The 22,321-nt window shown below is 39.9% G+C and overlaps 1 protein-coding gene across 3 annotated transcripts in view; it reads right to left on the bottom strand.

The window, feature by feature from the left end:
* Nucleotides 1–22,321, bottom strand: part of SLC44A1 (solute carrier family 44 member 1) — a 199,223-nt gene that overhangs the window by 124,134 nt on the left and 52,768 nt on the right. For all 3 annotated transcript variants that reach the window (XM_027034754.2, XM_027034753.2, XM_027034755.2), the window contains exons 2-3: nucleotides 20,352–20,441; nucleotides 8,929–9,071 (exon numbers count right to left, since the gene is read on the bottom strand). In XM_027034754.2, the coding sequence (XP_026890555.1) occupies nucleotides 8,929–9,071; nucleotides 20,352–20,441 (233 nt within the window). The remainder of the gene's footprint in view (nucleotides 1–8,928; nucleotides 9,072–20,351; nucleotides 20,442–22,321) is intronic.

Raw genomic sequence — 22,321 nt, forward strand, 5'->3', positions numbered from 1 at the left:
CATAATGTTTCCATTCTGTAGTACCTCAGACTAGGCCAGGTCCTCCTATTACAACCTCTCTCATGTCCCACACCTCTCCCTTCATAACACTTTCAACAGCTGTAATAACTCTTGTGATCATATGATGAGTTTATTAAGTTCTGTTTTCTCCATTAGATTATAATTTCCATGAGATAAAAGAGCGTGCCTCTTTTCCTCAAGACTAACTCTCCAAAGCCTAACCCAAAGAATATGGCCAAGAAATGTAATGCATGAATAGATGAGTTTAACCAAACCTCTTTTTTCAACCATTTAGGTTGCCTCCTATTTTATTATTCCTAATAGAGGTCTCTAGCACACAGACTGTCAATAAGTGTTTGCTGAGAACTAAATAAAATAATAAACAGAATTTTCAAGAATGGTGAAGGACAGGGGTGCCTGGGTGGCTCAGTTGGTTAAGCATCTGACTTTGGCTCAGGTCATGATCTCACAGTTCGTTAGATCAAGCCCTGCATTGATCTCTGTGCTGACAGCTCAGAGCCTGGAGCCTGCTTCCCATTATGCATCTCCCTCTCTCTCCACCTCTCCCTCACTCTCCCTCTCTCTCTCTCTCTCTCTCTCTCAAAAATAAACAAACATATGGGGTACCCGGTGGCTCAGTTGGTTGAGCATCCGACTTCAGCTCAGGTCATGATCTCACGGTCTCTGAGTTTGAACCCCACATGTCAGGCTCTGTGCTGACAGCTCGGAGCCTGCAGCCTGTTACAGATTCTGTGTCTCCCTCTCTGCCCCTCCCTCTCTCACACTCTGTCTCTCTCTTAATAAATAAACATTAAAAAAATGTTTTTAAATTAAAAAAAATAAACAAACATAAAAAATTAAAAAAAAAAAAAAGAATGGTGAATGATAGACATTAAGTAAACAGTAATTTAAGTCATCAGGAAGACGAGACAGAAGTCCTAGGTCCATAAACATGAAGAACTAACTGTACTTGGCTGATTAAAGGATCCTTAAGACAAGTAATTTTAACTTTACTTTTTCAGTTCTTTTTCTTGTTCAAAAAGGGACAGGTATGCATGGTCAACAAGATTTCATAACTCCTTAAAAGGTGTTCAAAAAAGGCATGTTTTACATATTAACTAATTACAGAAAAATGTTCTTCCTAAAATAGATGGGTATACAGCATGGTGCAGGCCCAGGAAACTGGGCAATCTTGTTATGGGTAGTTTAAAGAGTAAACACATTCTCTAAATTCTACCGTATCACTACCAACCCCCAAATAAGCCTTTATAAGTGTCATGGAGTAGACTGAATCAGACACTGAACCTATAGAGCCCTGAGCTTTAGGGAAAGTAATCAGGGGCCAATGATGTATCCACACAGAGATCTTAAACATAGAGAGTGTCTTTAAAAGAAGACTATTGTCTATTAAACAATCAACTAAATAAAAAGTAACATTATCAGTTTAAGTTACATATCTTCCAGTAAGTATTTATTTTTAAAATTTTTTTTCCACGTTTTTATTTATTTTTGGGACAGAGAGAGACAGAGCATGAACGGGGGAGGGGCAGAGAGAGAGGGAGACACAGAATCAGAAACAGGCTCCAGGCTCCGAGCCATCAGCCCAGAGCCTGACGCGGGGCTCGAACTCACGGACCGCGAAATCGTGACCTGGCTGAAGTCGGACGCTTAACCGACTGCGCCACCCAGGTGCCCCTCCAGTAAGTATTTAAAACACACAAACTGGGGGGCCTGGGTGGCTCAGTCAGTTGAGCGTCCAACTCCTGATTTTGGCTCAGGTCATGATCCCAGGGTCGTGGGATGGGGCCCCATGTTGGGTTCTGCACTGACCGTGGAGCCTGCTTAAAATTCTCAATCTCTCTCCCTCTGCCCCTTTTCTCTGTTCTCTCTCTCTCTCTCTAAAATATGAAAATCAATCAATCACACACAAATGGTAGAAATGCCCAAATGTGAAATAAGAACGACGTATTTAATCATTAAAATGTCTGTTCTTTACCTGAGAGAAAAACAGAAAAGACTGCCTTCAAATTATTCAAAGCCTTCATAGATTGTACAGGTTTCAAAGTTTTTTTAGTTATGACTTTACTGATTTATGTAACCTGCCCCTTCTTCTCTGCATGTTCTACTAAAGGTCTTTCATCTTTAAAAATCCAGAGGGAGATGCCCCAAAAGTGAAAAGTGCGTGGGGGGGGTGGTCATGGAATCACAGGAACTTACCACTATATAATACAAAGAGCACAAGGGCATGAAGAGTGGGGTGCTAGTCCTAATGCTACTGTTTCATCAAGCCACTGATGTTTCCTAGACCCCAGTCTCTTCACCTGTAAAATGAAGGGGCTCTGTGATCTCCAGGGCCCTTCCAGCACAAACCTTCTATACTGTGGATTTCTGGGGAACGAGACAGTTAAAGGAAAGAAGTAAAACTCACGCTAGATACTCTGCCACAGGTTACAAAGGTAATTGAAAAAGGTCTCAAATAAAATGCCCCCTAAAGATTTTACTTACAAATGTATGCCATCAACCTCCTCAGACCTCTACTTCCCGCATATCCTGTTAATACTGATTATCTGAAATCAGAGAGGCATTTTACGGTCAAAGAGCCTTTATCAGTGATTGGGGCTTTAAATGGCTTCCTCAGAGGAAAGATAAAAAGATAAAGAAGAAAGTTAGATATGTGCAAAAAAATATATCTTTGGAACCTCTATGGAAAAATCAATATTGATAAGTGAGATATATCTCACTTATCTGACTGAGAAAATTACTTAAGAGTTACAAAGAAAGAGTTGCTAAACTCTGTTAGGGTTGTTTGCAGAATGGAGAAAAAATTTCTAATAATGATATAATACCTATATAAAAAAGATTAAAGCAGTTCCCTACATACGTGAACCTAGCTTTACAATAACCTATGCGTGCTAAGAGTCACGGGCACCTTACCATAGCCTCTCCTGTCCCAAACACCCAGGACAAGGTAACATCCATGGAGGAAACACAACACCTCCCCTCATCCAATCATCTCCCCAGGGGCCAAGAGAGCTAGAGGTTTTGTCCTACTACAGTTCCCACATCCATGAATCCTGTATCTTAGAACTAGAAACAGCCCTGCTCTATTTAAAGGGGCTTCCCCTTTGGGAACAATTTCTAAAATAATAATAATTCTCTGTCTAAAAATTGGCACATACACTGTAAAGCTAGCTTTATGGTTTTGAAAATGGTAGGCAATGTAGAATGTGGCGGAAGAGATGTTTTTGGAATTGTCGATCAGAGTTCAAAATATATTATTACTATCCCTCTCCCCACAACCGAAAAAAAAGAAAGACCATAAGCCTTACCCACGTTCTCTAGCACCTCAGCTATAATAATAGCTCAGCTACAAAACAAGTCATTTTCCTCTCTGAGCCTTAGTTGGCACTCAACAATGTTTGATGAGGTACTTTAAGGAGGTTACACACTAGATAATCTTAAAGAAGTCTTTCATCTCTGACGCTATGTGGTTCTAAGATAAATGAACTTTCCTGAGTTAACCCAGGCTCAAAACCTTATTGATAGCACTGTTTCTACGCAGAAAAGTTGGACACATCTCAAACAACCAACTTAAAAGTGAACTTTGGGAACATAATCCATTTGAAGTTGGGGCCTTCTTGTATCTCATAAAACACTGTCTACCATTTTCCTATACATCCTTATTACTGCAGTAAATACATCGTCAGGTCAAAAATATTATTTGGAGAAAAAGAACACATTACAATAAGAATGGTAAGGCAATACAATACTGCCTTTTCTTTACTACTAGTGGAATTCTTACAGTCATCTTGGCATCTTAAATTTTCTGGTTAGAACAGGTCAAAGGCATTCCCTTTCCCATTTCTCTTCTAACTTTCTTCCTTCCTCTACTATTTCAATTCAATAAGCTACTATGGAATAACTCTTGGGTATTTAAATCTGGGAGCTAAACATGGCACTCGGGAGAGACAGAGTTGGTCAGGGTGCCGGAAGACTCTAAGATGCTCCAATTATTCCCTCCCCTTGAGTTTGGGTGGGACTTGGGACTTGCTTCTACCATGTAGAATATGGCAAAGGTAAAAGGACATCACTTCTATAATTATATTACATGAAATCTAACTTTCATCTTGCTAGCAGACTCTCTCTATTGATGCTTTCCCTCTCTGGCTTTGAAGTAAGCCGCCGTGCAGAGTGGCCCATATAGCATGCACCGAGGGTGGCCCCGGGCTGACAGCCATAAAGAGCTAAGGCTCTCAGTCTAACTATCTTGAAAGACCGAGTGCTGCCAACAACTACATGAGCTTGGAAAGGGAGCTCCCAAGCAGAGTCCCAGCCCTGACCAAAACCTCGATTGCAGTCCTGTGAGATCCTCTGAAGCAAGAGATCCAGCTAAGCCATACCCAGATTCCTGACCCACAGAAACTCTGAGATTCTAAATGTGTCTTGCTTTAAGCCACTAAGTTTATGCAATATTGTTACCTAGCAAATTATAATTAATGCAGGCAGAAGAAACACACAATATAATTGAAGAAGAACTTCAAGACAAGAGAAAAACAAATTTGAGACAGGAAAGTTCAGGTAATAAAAGATCGCTATGGGATAAAGTCTGTTTTGAAATATGTCATGAAGAGGTTAGTTATGAGACCCCCCGGCCCTTACATCTTTCAAGAACTTAGGTTGGCAGCTGAGCGGTAGAGCGGACAGCACACAGAATGAATATCCTGGACAAGACTACTACCACACGGAGAAGCAGTGGGAGAGGACTGAATAGGTACAAAGGGTCTATCTAGATCATGGGAAGCCTGGAATGGCAGGTGTTGAGTGGGCTCATTTACGATACTATAGGCATCAACACTAAACAAAAGGCTCTTGAGCAGGGAAATGACCATAAAAAGTGTTTTAAAGAACTTAATCCTATCACAGTATAAAGGATGGAGAAGATTAGAGATTAGAAGACCAAGAATAGATAATGCCAGCACAACAGTTGTCCTGAGGCCAGCAAACGTGTGGAGGAAAAAGGCTCATGCTGATGAATAACCAAAGACCTGCAAATTAAAACTATACAACACCATTTTTTGGTTAACCAAATTAGTGAAAAATATAAACTAGTAATACTAGCAAAGATAAAGCAATTTCAGACATTGTTGGTGGGAATGTAAATGGAATAGCCTTTTTATGGAAAGCCATATTCATCGCCAATATTTATTAATAATCTTAAAATATTCAGATCCTTAGACTTGATAATTCACTCTTAAAGAATATTTTAAGAAAAAAATGTATATATTTTTTACCCATTCAAACACATTTAATTAAGTGCCTATTACATTCCAAATACTGAGGATATAGTAATGAACAAAACATACCTCACTTCTGCTTTCAGGGAACTTAGAAGAGGCAAACATTTAACAAATAAGCGCAAAAGTTTATAGGATACAATGAGAGATTATGTATTTATGTACGTATGCAAACTCTACACCCAACATGGGGCTTGAACTCACAACCCTGAGATCAAGAGTTGCAGGCTCTACCGACTGAGCCAACTGGGTACCAGAAGAGAGAGCATTTTTAAACACTTGATTTAAAGTGTGAGATCAGGGGCGCCTGTGTGGCTCAGTCAGTTAAGCGTCCAACTTCAGCTCAGGTCATGATCTCACAGTTCATGGGTTCAATCCCTGTGTCAGGCTCTGTGCTGACAGCTCGGAGCCTGGAACCTGCTTCGGATTCTGTCTCCCTCTCTCTCTGCCCCTCCCCCCTTGCGCTCTGTCTCTGTCTTTCTCTCTCTCAAAAGTAAATATTAAAAAAAAATAATTTGTGAGATCAGAAAAGACCCTTCTGGGAAATAACATTTATTTATTTTTATAATGTTTATTTATTTTTGAAGGAGAGAGCACAAGCAGGTGAGGAGCAGAGAGAGGGGGTGACAGAGGATCCACAGCAGTCTCTGTGCCAACAGCAGCAAAACCGATGTGGGGCTCAAACTCATGAACTGTGAGATCATGACCTGAGCTAAGTAAGGCTGAACACTCAACCGACTTAACCACCCAGGTGCCACCTGGGAAATAACATTTATATTGAGAGCTGAAGGGTGAGTAGAATTTAGCCACGTGAAGAATAGGAGAAAGTTTTCTTCCTGACAGAGGAAATAATACTCATGAAGGCAAGAAGGAGTTAGTTGTATTCAAGATTTTTCTTTTTTTACAAAATTAGTTAATTAATTAATTAATTTGTTTTTTTAGAGGGGGTGTAGAGAGGGAATGGGAGAGAAAGAATTTTAAACAGTCTCCATGCCCAGTACAGAGCCCAACATGGGGATGGATCCCATGACCCTGGGATCATGGCCTGAGTGAAAATCAAGAGTCACATGCTTAACTGACTGAGCCACCCAGGCACCCCTGTATTCAAGATTTTTAACCTATTCAACAAATAGGTATGGAGGTAGGTCCTAATAAGTGTCAGGTACTAGGGACCAAGGATAAGAAACCGAAGAAAATAGTGATCCGGGTCAAGTTGAGGTAGTAGCAGATAAAACAGGTTTAAAAAATTGTATAGCTATAGTAGGGCCTAGTATTCATAATGAAGACAAAGATATATCAGGAAATGATACAGGAGGAAACTAATGCATGTGGCAGGAAAAAGAAGATGGTATAAAGGTAACAAACACAAAGGCACTGTGTCTTCTTTCAAACCCAAACAGTATAGACTTACCTGAGAAAGATACGTTCAAAACGTAGTGTTCATTAAATAATATATATACCATTTATAGGTAGAAATACTTAGATGGGTCGGTACTAAAATGTTTATATGCAGAGAAGAACAAGGAGAGATCAAAAATAAATAAACATGTACACACGAATTAAAGCGTAGCTATACTCGGGAAACTATTTCCCCTACAGCTATCCATGAATGGTTCCCAGCTCTGTTAAGCACTCAGGGAAAAGTAATCATTTTTTGGAATAAAAAGCAGGCTTTCTTTGTGAGAGGCCAAAATATACACACACACATACACACATATATGTGTGTATGTGTGTGTGTATATATAAATTAAAAATCGACTAAATGAGCCTCCACAAGGTTAATGTGAAGAGTGACATTTACACAAACCTTATGGTGAGAATAAGCTTGGAACCATCAGCAAGTTACAAAAGAAGCCATTTACATGAGTATGACCTCATATGAGCAGCAGACCTGAGGGAAGAGAGCCCTTTTCCAACCTCCTAAATTATCTAAATAGTGATATTTTATGGTTGGTACATGTGAACAGTGTTAAAGAGTCAAACATGGGGCACCCAGGTGGCTCAGCCAGTTAAGCATCTGACTTCAGCTCAGATCATGATCTCACAGTTTGTGGGTTTGAGCCCCATGTTGGGCTCTGTGTTGACAGCTCAGAGCCTGGAGCCTGCTTCTGATTCTGTGTCTCCCTCTTTCTCTACCCCTCCCCTGCTTGCACTCTCTCTTTCAAAAACAAACATTAAAAAAAAAAAAAAATACGAGTCAAACAGGATTTGACAGCAAAAAACACTACCTACAAAAAAAAAGATGTAGAATTCTGTACTATTTTTGCAACTTCTATGAGTCTAAAATTATTTCAAAATAAAAAGATATATATATATATATAGGCTATCTTGTTATGAGAATACAAGGCTTAAAATTTGTGTTAATTTTATGAGGCAATCAAAAAATAGGATAAATGAAAATCCTCTAAATTACTCTCCGTGAGTCCAGTTTTTACTTCTGTCAAGGGATGCAGGTGCTTTATCAGGGGAAAAGCTCATGGTCTGCGTTTGATATTCCACTGACCAACCAGACTTTTGAGAAAATCATTTCAATCTCTCTAAGCCTCTGCTACACCTACCTCACAGCATGGTATCATATGCTTGCCAACTATGGCATGCTAGACAAATATTTATTATTATTATTTAAAATTTCATTTATTTGAATAGCATTATTCCTTCATTCAATGGGGAACTATCTTTGAGATATTACTAACTATTTGGGTCTCTTCAGGTTTGTGAAATTATCAAATTAATCTTATATTTGCTGGTAGTGGCCATGAATTAACAAACAGATTTATCTAATAATAAAAATAGTTATCACATCCTGGAAAATGTTTCTTAAGACAACTATAGCCTAAAAAAAATGTTTCTACTGCTTAGCCTTTTCCTATAAAGTTCATTAATTGAATTGGATAACCCATTACTTTAAAATTAGTTTGGTTAATTCTGAAGATCTGTCTTTATTTATTAGACCTATCTAATCAAGTAGGGCATAAATATACAGTGTGGACAAATATACTGACATCATACCTAAAATATGTTTCATGAAATACATTTCCCTCACAGACATTAAAAATGAAGTCATAGCTCCTCCGAAGAAAAAAGACAATTAAGGAATTTCAAGACATTCAAAAGATGAAGCTTGAGAACTCAAAACAAATTTTAAAGTCTGACAAAGAAAATGTATCTTTTATAAAATTGGAAATTTATGCGTACTGTACTTATAAATGATGCATCACAAAATGTTTCATTATACCTTTAATGTTTCAAAATCCATTACCATCCCTCTCTCTCCCATCAAGTACAATCTTAGGAAGAAAAAATATTATGTTATTTCCTGAGTTAAAACTTTGTGTACAACCTATAGGCTAATGGGAAAACAGAGTAAAGGAATAACCCTCTCAAATCAAGCCTTTACTCGTTAAACCCTGAAGGTCACCCATTTTAACCTGGCAGCTCATTTTATTTCCTGGAAAATGTATTTAGAGACCAAAACCAGGAATGATTCAAGTGGACAGTTAAAAAACTAAAAATACCAACAGGAGTCATATGAAAATAATATATTACTGAAGATTATTAGAAAATATAAAAGAGCAGGACTTTCTACCCCCGTTCAAAGTTTCCATGGAGTTCATTCAGCCAACAGTCTACTCACTTCCGGTGGGTGTGGTCCATGCCACTGTTTGGTATTGCTTCCAACTTTGCATTTTTCTGCCCACAGATATTTCCATAGCTGTCGTATCCTGACACTAGTCTCGCTGCTGCACCTGTTGCTACTGAAAAGCCACAAATAAATCCCTAGAAAAAAAAAAAACAGAAAAAACATACAAATAAACCATTTCAATAGCAACAGTCACTACTTGATACGATAATGAGCTTCTTTTGTCTGTTGAGGGGAACAAAGAGCTATCTTTCCTTATTGCAAACACTATTCTACTGTTTTCCTTGGATTTCACATGAGCAGCACAAAGAAGTCCACAGGGAAACACTATTTACTACCATAACAAAACAAATCTCAAGCTTTTACATCATGAGATCGTCTTTGCATTTTATAATAATAAGAGCAGCTTCTCTGTATGGAACATCTGCTCTGTGCCAGGCTCTGTACTAGGTGCTTACCAGACGTTATCGCTAATCCTCATAATAAGGAAACTGAGGCCCAGAGAGGTTAAATAAGTTGTGCAAAGCCATAGAAGCTAGTAAAGATGAGAGCATAAAATCAAACCCAGCTTGTTTCATTCTTCAGCGGTTTTTGGTTGTAAAAGAGTTCTGTTAAATTAACAGCAACCGATGAAAGAAAGAAATTCAAAGAACAATAGGTACGTGGGTTTAGAATTATAACCACTTTGGTGCCCACAACATTTCTGTTTCCTTCCTTCAGTAAAGCTGTATACAAGCCAAAAAATTACACCATGAAACACTACTCTGCTTTTAATATTGCAGAGTCAAGGAGAGTGAGGCACTGGGTCTGTGTGCCACAAAGGTCACTTCATTTCATGGGAATATGATTCATCACAGTGCCCAAGGCAAATAAATGGTAGATGCTTCCGAACTGCATCATGCTTGCTAAATCAAGTATGCACGAAGAGCAGTAACAGCCTATATTCCACTGCAGGCTGGTAGGCATTAAGAATAGGAAGTAAGGTGAATCATTACTCATCAACCGAATTGGGAGAAAAGGCAGGGGCTAGAAAATCTTGCAATGTGGTCATTAAAAGGTAGAGTTTTGATCATCTTTACTGAAGTGGTTAATGAAGGCAGAGATTATCACTGTTTAACTTATCATAGCCAAGTCTCACGAGTAGTACTCATAGAAGCAGTCAGCCATGCTAGATCTCAGGGCTACGGTGCTAAGTACTGTGCTCACACACAGTTCCTACAAGAAAAGTATTTCCCCCCTTAATTACTTTCCTAAAAAGGCAAACAAATTCTTTTTTTCTGAATGACCCCTCTATTTTTATCTTGCAGGTAAGGAAAAAGAGTAAGGAGTGTGGCTCTAAATACTAGAAACTGCTTGAAACTACGGTTTACAAGAAAGTCAACTCCAGAAGTGGAGACTATCCCAGATTTGCCACTCCCATGCCTTCTGATCCTTGCCAGGTTACTTTAATTCTCCACACCTCAATTTTCTCACCTGTGAAATGGAGATAATGACTGTGTAGCTCATAAGACTGCTGTAAGGATTAAATGAAATAATCCTGTAAAGTGCTAAGAATCCTGCTTGGCACATAGTAAGAGCTCAATAAATATTAGCTAGTATTGTTAGAAATGAGAACATGTAAAGGAAAAGACCATGGGCTCCAGGGGCAGATTAAGCTTCACTGAGAACTCCATTTTCTACTTGTGTGACATTGAACAAACTTGCTTAATGCTCTGTGCTTCAGTTTTCCCGTCTATAAATTGAGGCTAAAACCACTTACCACAAAGGCTGCTGTGAGAATGACACGAAATAATGCATGTAAGTGTCCTGTTTCAATAAAAATGTTAGTACCCTTCTGCCTCAAAGCTAACTGCTAGCACTAGGGTCAGGCACAGGCTGGTCAGGACTCACCTATGCACCCTCACCTTGTGGCCCACTCCCTCTCTCCTGACTCCTCCAAGAAAAATGCAAGACAATTAGTTCCATGTCAGGACTTCAAGCCAATATGAAAACATAAGAAAATAAAAAAATTTAATCCGCTGCACACATACACATGTTCAAATCAGCATTCCATATTAAGCAGATCCCTGAACCTATCATTGGGAAATCCTACACTGAACAAAAACCGGAAGTGGAGGTAAACATTAGGAGGTTGAACGGCTAATTTTCCAACACAGTTCTTTGACAAGAAGAATCACCAAGTGACAGAAAGGGAACCCAGAAAGATCTGGATTTAAACCCTCACTCTACCACGTACTATCTATGCGACTCTGATCCAATTACCTACTTAGAGTATGTCCTCCTCATCCCTAACACAGAGCCCCATCCTCTATTTCACAACCCAGTGATGAGGAGTAAATGAGATCATGCACATGTAATCCCTCGCTGGTCTGGCACACAGCTGGTGACCAAGACATGGTGGCTAGTAGTGGGAAATCTGAATGACGAAGCCAGACCAAAGAGGCTGACAACGGTAATTGGGGACTAACCAAACACTCCTTCAGTTCTCTTCTTTTAGAACAAAAATTTCTAGGGGGAAAATGAGAAATACTGTAACTCTGTCACTACACAGAAACATTTAGACCACAATTACAATCTTCTTCCACTATAGTCAAAATAGCAAGGCCCTTGCATAATTAAAAGGTTATGTTCTTCTTTCACTTTTTATAGAAATTTTCTTCTTATGTTTCATACGTACTTTGTGTTACAGATTCCTTTCAATGGCTTCTGATTTCCCTTTCTGACTATTTTTAACAGTACTGTGGGACATGTGAGGTTCTTTTTTTTTTTTTTTTATCATAAGCCACCTCACATCCCTCTGGGATGTAGGCAGAGTATAAATTATAAATGTTACATATATATGGTAAAATGGGGACACTGACATATTTTCACACTGGCCATTTAAACTTCTTAGTAGTTTCCAAAAGCATAAGAGAAGAGAGGGTGAGAAGCTTCAGGGGAGAAAGGAAGGAGAGTAGTAAGCTAAGAAGATAGGAAGAAACCATGACTGTTATCCCAGGGACTTCCCATATGGTACACGTACCCACAATGGGGAATTAGGCCAAATATAATTAAAAATACAATCTCCTTTAAAAAACAAAAAATTCTGAAATCCAAATGCAGGAAGCAATATAGTTTCAGATGAGAAAAAAAATGTGGTGCACGAAATTAAAATAGGATGAGAGAAACTTTACAGAATGCACTCAATAATTTAATGGCTCTAAGCGGGGAGAGGAAGAGGCATTCAAGAGAAGGAAATCATATTAATGAAGCAAATGATAAGGGGGATGAGGAAAGCTTTTATATGTCTATAGAAGAGAGCAATCACTGCAGAGAAAGTAAGCCTATTAGTAAGGAAGAGAACCATGGCTAAAATCTTAAAAGGACTGAGTTACTGAATTGCTTTCAGAACAGCTATTTTGAGAGAGAGAGAGGAGCAGACAAATCTAATCACAAACAGAAGGTGACTCAAATCAGATAAAGGCATACAGCGGTGGTGGACCCCATGCCAGATCTGGCAAACTAGGAAGTACCTACTGCCTCAGAGGGAGACAGACAATTTCTGAACTGCACTCATTAGTTCAATTTAAGAAGGAGGATTTGCTTAGCTTCATTCACTAGTAGTCAAAAAAGGGGACACGTTTTATGTCACAAGCATGTATGAATTTCAAACCTGGAGCCTTAACATGCAACTGAGCAAGGCGAAAGCCTTAGTTTGGGTTTTGGGTGTGGAAAAAAAAACGGTCAACAAAAACACATGTGGCATGTGGCGGGTGGGGATGAAATACAAATCTAGTAAAATGTTTCAAAATACAAAGATGAGGGAAAAGATTTATGTTTATAGCTCTGAAATGAAAGTATATCCAGGCTCTTTTTTCCCCCTTCAATACTACCTCCTTTAGTTCTATACCTAATCCTCTACCTCTATTCCTAAACTCAGTGAAAGCTTGGAATCAATCTCCTAATCACTAATTTGTCAAACCTTGAAGCAGCATTTGGCTTCTGTTCCTCCTTTTCTGAGAACCTGGAGACAAGGAAGGCTATTAGGACCTAGAAGACAGGACAAGAATGCCTGATGCAGGGGCACCTGGATGGCTCAGTCAGTTAAGCATCTGACTCTTAATTTCGGCTCAGGTCATGATCTCACAATTTGTGGGACTGAGCCCCAAGTCGGGCTCTGTGCTGACAGCATGGAGCCTGCTTGGGATCCTCTCTCCCCCTCTCTCTGTGCCTCCCCTGCTCACATGTGCACACACACTCTCTCAAAATAAATACATTTTATAAAAAGAATACCTGATGAATAACTAATATTTATACAAACTAAAAAAAATTTTTTTTAATTTTGCCAATCTTCCAGATTTCTGGATTTCTTCACACATTAATAGGATGTATTACTCTAAGAAAGAAGAAAGAATCAATAAGCAAGAATGTTTGGAAGTCTAGAAAATATACACCCAAAAAGTATTTACTGAGCATTTACAAATGCAAGATGCTATGCAGGGTACAAAAAGGTTAAAATACATGAAGTTTACCCTAAAATAACTGAAATGGGGGCACCTGGGAGGCTCAGCTGGTTAAGCAGCCAACTTTGGCTCAGGTCATGATCTCATGGTTTGTGAGTTCGAGCCCTGCATCAGCTGACTCCAGCTGGGAACCTGGAGCCTGCTTCAGATTCTTTGTCTCCCTCTCTCCCCCTCCCTCGCTTGAGCTCTGTCTTTCTCTGTCTCTCAAAAAAATAAACATTAAAAAAAAAAAAAAGAACTGAAATGTTCTCAAAAGGTTAGAAAATCATGCGGTATGAGGAAGCAAAATCAGATAGGCTCAGTTTCATGGGCAGCTTGAGCAATGAAAAAAAGAAAAAACACAAACAGGGAATACTAGACACTGAACCCAGCTCTGATACAAATACTCCCTATGATATTGGGTAAGTCACTTTAAATTCTGAGCCTCAGTTTCCCGGGTTTAACTAGATTAATCTCTAAAGCGCTTTCCTCTTCTCAAAATTTATGATCCTAAGGGAAAGTAGACACAAAGTAAAATTTTTCAGAGTATACTTGCAGGAAGAAGTATAAGCCCATTTGGTCCAGCATAGTGACCAAGAATACAAAAACAAGAGTAGGTTAAAAGCAAATCAATTTAGGGGTACATGGGTGGCTCAGTCAGTTAAGCATCCAACTCCTGATTTCGGCTCAGGTCATGATCTCATGGTCATGATTTCAAGCCCTGCATCAGGCTCTGCGCTGATTTTCTCTCTCTCTCTCTCTCTCTCTCTCTCTCTCTCTCTCTCTGTCCCTCCCCTGCTTTTGCTCTCTCTCTCTAAAATAAAAAAAGAAATAAAAATTAAAAAAAAAAAAAAAGAAAGAAAATCCTGGGAATGCAAGCTGGTGCAGCCACTCTGGAAAACAGTATGGAGGTTTCTCAAAAAATTCAAAATAGAACTACCCTATGACCCAGCAATTGCACTAGTAGGTATTTATCCAAGGATACAGTTGTGCTGTTTCAAAGGGACACATGCACTCCAATGTTTATAGCAGCACTATCAACAATAGCCAAAGTATGGAAAGAGCCCAAATGTCCCTCAATGGATGAATGGATAAAGAAGATGTGGTGTATATATATACAATGGAGTATTACTCGGCAATCAAAAATAATGAAATCTTGCCATTTGCAACTACATGGATGGAATTGGAAGGTATTATGCTAAGTGAAATTAGTCAGAGAAAGACAAATATCATATGACTTCACTATATGAGGACTTTGAGAGACAAAACAGATGAACATAAGGGAAGGGAAACAAAAATAATATGAAGGCAGGGAGGGGGACAAAACATAAGAGACTCATGGATATGGAGAACAGAGGGTTACTGGAGGGAGTATGGGAGGGGGTAATGGGCTAAATGGGTAAGGAGCATTAAGGAATCTACTCCTGAAATCATTGTTGCACTAGACGCTACCTAATTTGGATGTAAATTTAAAAAAATAATAAAATTAATAAAAAAATAAAAAATTAAATTAAAAACCAAATCCATGTAATCAATGTAAAAATAGTTAACATGGTAAAGTTTATGTTATTTATATTTTACCATAATAAAAAAAAGGAAAAAAAACCAAAGGATTTAACATTAAGTAGGTACATATTTGGATCAGGTAACCTTAAGGTAATTTTCTTTCTCTTCCTGGCAAAGCACAGACCATCACACAGATGACTAAATACTGCAGTGAGTCTCTGAGTCTTTCACTAGGTGCTGCATGCTCAACAATAGCTAATGAGGTAGAAACACTATGCTCTGGGAACTAGACTAATGCTATAAAATTAAAAAAAAGGTCCTTGAAAGCAGTCTGAAGGGACAACGTATGCAATGATGTCTCCTACGCCTAGCTCTAGTCCAGACCATTCTCCAAAGCTCCAACTCTGCATTTCCCAGTGCTTATCCTTACCCATGCCCCACTTCTGTCGAATTCATCTTCTCATTCCACACTTCCCCAAACCACTCACCTCTCCTGCACATACCCTGTCTGCATTTGTCGTTTCATTCTTTATTGGACTGCACATGTAAGATACGGAGTGAGGGGACTGCTCAGTCACCCCCCTCCACACTTCTGGCCATCACTATTGCTTCCTAACTGTGCCAGAGGAAGTAAGAATGCTAAACTGTTTGCTCAGAATCTGAAATACTGATGAGACAACATTTTACTGGCCGGCAAGGTTACCGCATCCATGTTCTAAATAACTATCTGTTGTTCCCAATTCCAGGCAACAAAGGAGGGACTATCTCTTGAGGCCTCACCTTTTCTACCTCTTCTCTTCCGGGTTCAGTGCTGCCACTGGGTTATCTAGATAAGTTATTGAACTTATCTCTGTGCCTCTGCTCTCTATCTGTAAAATGAGAATGTAGTTGTGAAATTTCAATGTTTCTGTGTCACATACAGAACAGCCCCTCGTCCACAGTAAGAAGCAATAAGTAAGAGGGCTAAATTGTAAGGTCTCTCTACCTTCCACTGTCCATGGTAAGCACTCCTACTAGGGCCATCCAGTCGCCTCTCTTTCCTGATTTCTGCGGTAAGCTGATCTGGGCAGATAGGGTCCCAATGGATCTCTTCCCTCTTCTCATACATACCTCTCTCTCCCTGAGAGAGAATGAACTTGCACTATCCAAGATGGGAAGGACCTTCAGCCCACATGGCACAAGCTTCATTCTACAAGTCATTTTCACCAAGGATTTCTTTATTGGATATAATCAGGTGACTGTCTGGTGACTAATAAATTAGTATTGGGGTGCCCGGGTGGCTCAGTTGGTTGAGCATCTGACTTCAGCTCAGGTCATAATCTCATGGTTTGTGGGTTTGAGCCCTGCATTGGGCTCTGTGCTGACAGCTCAGAGCCTGGAGTCTGCTTCGGATTCTGTGTCTCCCTTTCTTTCTGCCCCTCCCCTGCTCACACTCTGTGTCTCTCTCTCAAAAATAAATAAAAACATTAAAAAATTTAAAAAAATAATAAAGTAATATTTGTTTATCCATCTTATTTTTGTTCCTTCATGTGTACAGAAACTGTGGTTTGGAACTTACAAGCTGGAGTCAGATTTGAGCTGAAAAGTTCTAACCTGAACCCCTAACACAAGAACCTCTTAGTCATCCTTACTCTGCCTCTGTCTTGCCTGCAACATTGATGCTCTCTCTTCCTCTCCTTTATTACTACTACCTTATTTCCAGTTTTCCACATGTTATCTGAACTATTCCATCAGCCTTCAAAGTGGTTCCCCTTTACAATGGCTTTACAGATCATCTTTAACATTGGCTACTAGGGCTATCTTCCTAAACCTGGTCACATCATCATTTCTTGCTCAAAACTCTTCAGCAGTTTATTGGTGCCTAAAACAGTGGTCTCTCAATCCTGGCTGAACATCGAACACAGAGATTAAATCACAATCAGAGGTGGGACCCAGGAACAAGTATTTTTTTTATTGTCTAATATGAGAACCACTTGATTACTACCTTAAGGGAAAATAGAAATTTAGAAGCACAATGCTACGTGCAATTTTTTAGAACAGAGTTAAATGTATGTCCAATAATTTCAAAACACTGATGAAAGTTCAAATGGGGAAGATGATAGCTCTCAAGAAGGCTGGTAGAAATTTGCTTTGGAAAATAACCTAAGTTCTTGGGGCACCTGGGTGGCTCAGTTTGTTAAGCATCTGACTCTTGATTTCAGCTCAGGTCGTGATCCACGGTCATGGGATTGAGCCCTGTATCAGGCTACATGCTGGGCATGGAACCTGCTTAAGATTCTCATTCTCTCTCTCTCTCTCTCTCTCTCTCCCCACCTCGGCCTCTCTCCCACACTTTCATGTGCACTCCCCCCACACCCCCCACCTAAAATAAAATTAAAGAAAAGAAAAATACCCTAAGTTCTAGACAAGGCAAGTAAGTATGGAAAAATCTTGAATGTAAGAGAGGAAATAAAAGAGAAGTACAAATATTTATGAAGAGGTGAACATGTGTAAATAAGATTTAATGGTGAAGATGAATGAAATAAGATAAGATCTTGACATATTTCAAAGCACAGACATCAAGGAATGAGCAAAGAACTACAAGTAAGGGACAGTGAATAAAGATATGACTTGAAAATAAGGTCACAAGTTGACAGAAAGGCCACTAGATCAAAAGAATATAGGCAGAAACTTCTGGTTCCTATTCTATCTTTGCCGTGTATTGCCATTATTATATTCTTAGACAAGCAAATATTTCACCTTGTTACACCTTGTTCATAAGCTAGGGATAAAACCTATTTCGTAAGATAACTGGGAAAATTTAACAAGATAAATACATACAAAAGCATCAAGCATAGGGCAATGCTCAATAAATCAATAAATGTTTGATGAATGTTTCTCTGAGAAGTACTATAGGATGAAATCCTAAAAGAAAAAAACAAACCTTTTCAAAACCATACAAAACGAATACACGGAAGACAAAGAAACATTGGTCTACTATTGTGTTGTGCCAGTATGGTGGGCAACAGAACTTGAAAATTTCTCCAGTTTCCACATGGCAAAATTTGAGGTTAGCTCAACTCCATGGAGGTAATCCATTAAAAAACTCCTTCCAAGACACATAACACTATGCCTTCATTTAAAAGTACACAGAGTGGGTTGCGGGGGGGGGGGGGGGCGCCTGGGTGGCTCAGGCGGTTAGGCGTCCGACTTCTGCTCAGGTCATGATCCCGTGGTTTGTGATATGAATTCAAGCCCCGCATCAGGCTCTGTGCTGACCGCTCAGAGCCTGAAGCCTGCTTTGGATTCTGTGTCTCCCTCTCTGTCTGCCCCTCCCCAGCTCACACTGTCTTTTTCTGAAAAAATAAACATTAAAAAAATTTTTTTTTAATAAAAGAAAAATAAAAAGAACCCACAGTGGTCTTAATTACCACTGCACTGACATCAACATTAATTACCATTGCATTAAAACATGTCAGTAAACAAATACTCCTTACTCTCAGGTCACTCCCCAGTCAGCCTATCAACATTCATGATGCTTTACCAAGCTATTTTAGAGTAGAAAATCAAAAGCACCTGGAGTGGCAGGTACATGTGTTTATAAATCTAATTTCGAAAGGTCAGCTGCTGTTTGTCTCAGGGATGATTCAGGGTATGGGGAGAGGTGGTGGACTAATTCTGTTAACAAAAAAATTTTTCCCACACTCTGCATGCACACTGCATTTCAGGTGCCACTCCATTAAACTAAGTAGACTCTTGAACAACATCTTAGAAGTCCTAAGTGAGGAAATGGGTATTTTGATGTTTTCTAAGTATCTCAGGTTTCTTGAAACTAAGCTATTATCTTTAAAACTAACACTCCGGGGCGCCTGGGTGGCGCAGTCGGTTAAGCGTCCGACTTCAGCCAGGTCACGATCTCGCGGTCCATGAGTTCGAGCCCCGCGTCAGGCTCTGGGCTGATGGCTCGGAGCCTGGAGCCTGTTTCCGATTCTGTGTCTCCCTCTCTCTCTGCCCCTCCCCCGTTCATGCTCTGTCTCTCTCTGTCCCAAAAATGAATAAACATTGAAAAATAAAATAAAACTAACACTCCTTATTTTACTCAATTTATTATATCTCTTTAAAAAGTCTACTGCTTTCTTATCCTTTCTTCAGGTTCAGAACTGGCACCTGCTAATTATGCCTATTAGGCTTAGGGTAGTTCTGTGATTTTCAAGTGGCATTTGCAGGGTGTACCGTTGCAGAGGACACAGAATAAGATTTTCCTAAAGAAGCTCTATAAAAGATATGGGGAAATGGAGGTTAAAAACGCTCACGTATTTGTGAAAAAAGGCTGCCAGAGGTAGTGTATTTGTGTTTTGGTTTGTAAGGACCACGAAGAAGAAAGCGATACCATCTGCACAGTCCCCTTGAGGAAGAGGAAACAAGGTGGAAGAAAAGAGCACTGCCCTGGAAATTATGAGACTGGGATTCTGTTCTCAGCCCTGCTAATAACTAACAATGTGCCTTGGGATGGTCATTGCCATCTCTGGGTTTGAGCTTCTCACTCTGTAGAATGAGGGTGATGAGCCAGATGAGGATTTCCAAGTCCAATCTAACCGTAGCTCTACACATCAGCTAGCTTTAAAACCGCTGTTTCCAACCTTCTTTTCCAGCCCAGCACACTGGCAGGGACTCCTCAAGTCCCTGAAGGCTGTGTCAGAAACCCCTGCAGGGCCGGATGGGTATGCAGTCTGAATCAGCACACCCCCGACACTGCACGAGGGACTCTGCTCCTCCATCGTCTATACCCAATGGAAAATCACCAAGTCCCCCGACCTCCAACTGAGAGACGCCACTCAGTACAGCACACACAGCAGGCAGCAGGGGCCTAGTATGGGCAGAAACAGTGAGCAAGCAGCTTCACCTCTTCAGGAAGAACTAAAAGATGTCAGAATTGGAAACACCGTCGATACCCCCTGGCACAACTTCTAATGTTATACAAAGGAACACACCAAGTCCCTGAAAGGAAAACTGGTACAAAAATAGCCATCAGGTTTGTGTGATTCGGTTGGATAAATACTCCAGACTCCATGCCCAGTGCTCTGGTCAACATGCCATTAAGATCACAATTCACAGAAATTTATGTGGAACGATCTGGCTTCCTTAAATGATCTAGTAAAAGAGACAAAGTTCCAATCCCCTTAATGTTATCTCATGTAAGCTTAAAAAAAGAAAAAAAAAAAAACACAAGGGGTATCAAATACCAATGAATTGTATGGGACAAAAATAACCAGCTCCAATGATATCCTAGGACCTCCTGTTATAAGCAATTCAGGAGGGGTTAAATATAAATAAATAAATAAATAAATACATAAATAAATAAATAACAAGCTCCCCCTTTAAACCAATTCCCCATCATCCCCTTGGATCATGAGTTCACCAGGTTCTGATCATCTAGGAGAGTGTCCTTACCATTCCAATGCAGAAGAGAATAAAAAGCAGCAGCCAAGGTATGTCTGTACAGCTACGGTCCTCCAGTGGCTTCCATTCTCGTTTAGAGCTCTAATTGAAAATACAAAATAAGAGAGTGGCGAATGTTAAACGTAGTTAAAATGAGGAAGGCACAAAAATACCACTTATACCTAGACTCCTTCTTGCCTGACAAGTTTCTACTGAACCTACTAAGATACAACTCAAGTACAGGTCACCTTTCTGGGAAGTTTTCCCTAACACCCCACCTTTCTTCCTGGTTAGGCAGAGTACTGACTCCAATGCTTTTCTTGTACCTCTATTAGAGTAGTTAGCATTCTGGGTTGGAATTGTTAACTGTATCCCCAGAAGAACATGAGCTTCACAAGGGAAAAGACCTCTTCTCATTTCCCAGCATCTAACATGACACCTGAGGGTTCAAGACATGTATTCAATACGGCCTTTTTTTTTTTTTTTCAACGTTTATTTATTTTTGGGACAGAGAGAGACAGAGCATGAACGGGGGAGGGGCAGAGAGAGAGGGAGACACAGAATCGGAAACAGGCTCCAGGCTCCGAGCCATCAGCCCAGAGCCTGACGCGGGGCTCAAACTCACGGACCGCGAGATCAGGACCTGGCTGAAGTCGGACGCTTAACCGACTGCGCCACCCAGGCGCCCCCAATACGGCCTTTTTTAACGAATAAATGAACAAACAAATTCTTCCAACTTTAATCTTAGTGGTCGCTTTCTCTTTGTGTGTCCAGATGCTAAACTTAAAAATTTAGAGGGGCGCCTGGGTGGCTCAGTTAAGCGTCTGACTTCGGCGCGGGTCATGATCTCACAGTTCGTGAGTTCGAGCCCCACGTTGGGCTCTGTGCTAACGGCTCAGAGCCTGGAGCCTGCTTCGGATTCTGGGTCTCCTTCTCTCTCTGCCATTCCCCAGCTTGCACTGTCTGTCTGTCTCTCTCAGAAATAAACATTAAAAAAAATTTTTTTAATCTAGAATGTGCTTTACATATTATGTTCTTTTCTAGGAAGAAAGCCCATTAAAGTGAATTCCTATTCAAGGGTAATTTCTTTTAGATCTAATAAAATTCAGGAGAGAAAAACTAAATTAAAACATTTTTATAGACAGATCTGGGTAACTCCTAAGCCACCATCCACGGATTTTCAGTCTGTTTCTAGAAAGTAGAAAGAGTTTCTCGATCAAACAGAGATTCCCTAACTGAAGAACCAGAAGCATTCTAAAAGTAAATGTGCGAAGTATTGAATGGAATCCTGATTGCATTTTTTTTTCTTATAGCAAATACTCTCAGGCTCTCAAGTCAGCTTACAAATTCCTTTTAACCAGAATGTAATAGAAAAAACACCCCTAAGTTTTCTAATGAACAAAAAACCCAGGGTCTCCCACCCTATGCTGGAAACAATAGGCAGAGAAGGGAGAGAAGGCAGCCTTGGGAAACCTATGGGAAAAGTTCTTGCGAGAAGGTTGGGGCCTCCAATGGCTTCGATGACAAGATCCAGGAAGCCATCTGGGAAGGCTTATCTTCAGGAAAGGGCATACCAACAGAAGGCGGCTGGAGATAATAAGGAGGCCTCTAGTATAGTTAGTATTTAGAGTACAAGAGTCGGGAACTGGTTCTCAGGTTTGCTTATTGGCTTTTCCTCCCTTTAAAAAAGAAAGCAACAGTTTTTAGCTATGTACCCTTTAATAACTTGATGAAAGCTACACATTCTTTTCTTGGGAGGTATGTATCTATTTGCATAGTTTTCATAAAACTTTAGGGAATTCAGACCCCAAGTTAGGAAACTCAACTTTAAAATACCTGCTTATCAATGTTGAAAGCAGAGAGTCTGAGCTACAACCCTTCTTCCCTACCCCTCACATGCTAACCAGACAGATGCCTTTTCCTTGTTTAGTGCCTTACACTGTTCAATTGTTCAACAACAACAACAAAAAACTCCACCCCCC

This window comes from Acinonyx jubatus, chromosome D4 (genome assembly GCF_027475565.1).
Source record: "Acinonyx jubatus isolate Ajub_Pintada_27869175 chromosome D4, VMU_Ajub_asm_v1.0, whole genome shotgun sequence".
In the NCBI taxonomy this organism is placed as follows: domain Eukaryota; kingdom Metazoa; phylum Chordata; class Mammalia; order Carnivora; family Felidae; genus Acinonyx; species Acinonyx jubatus.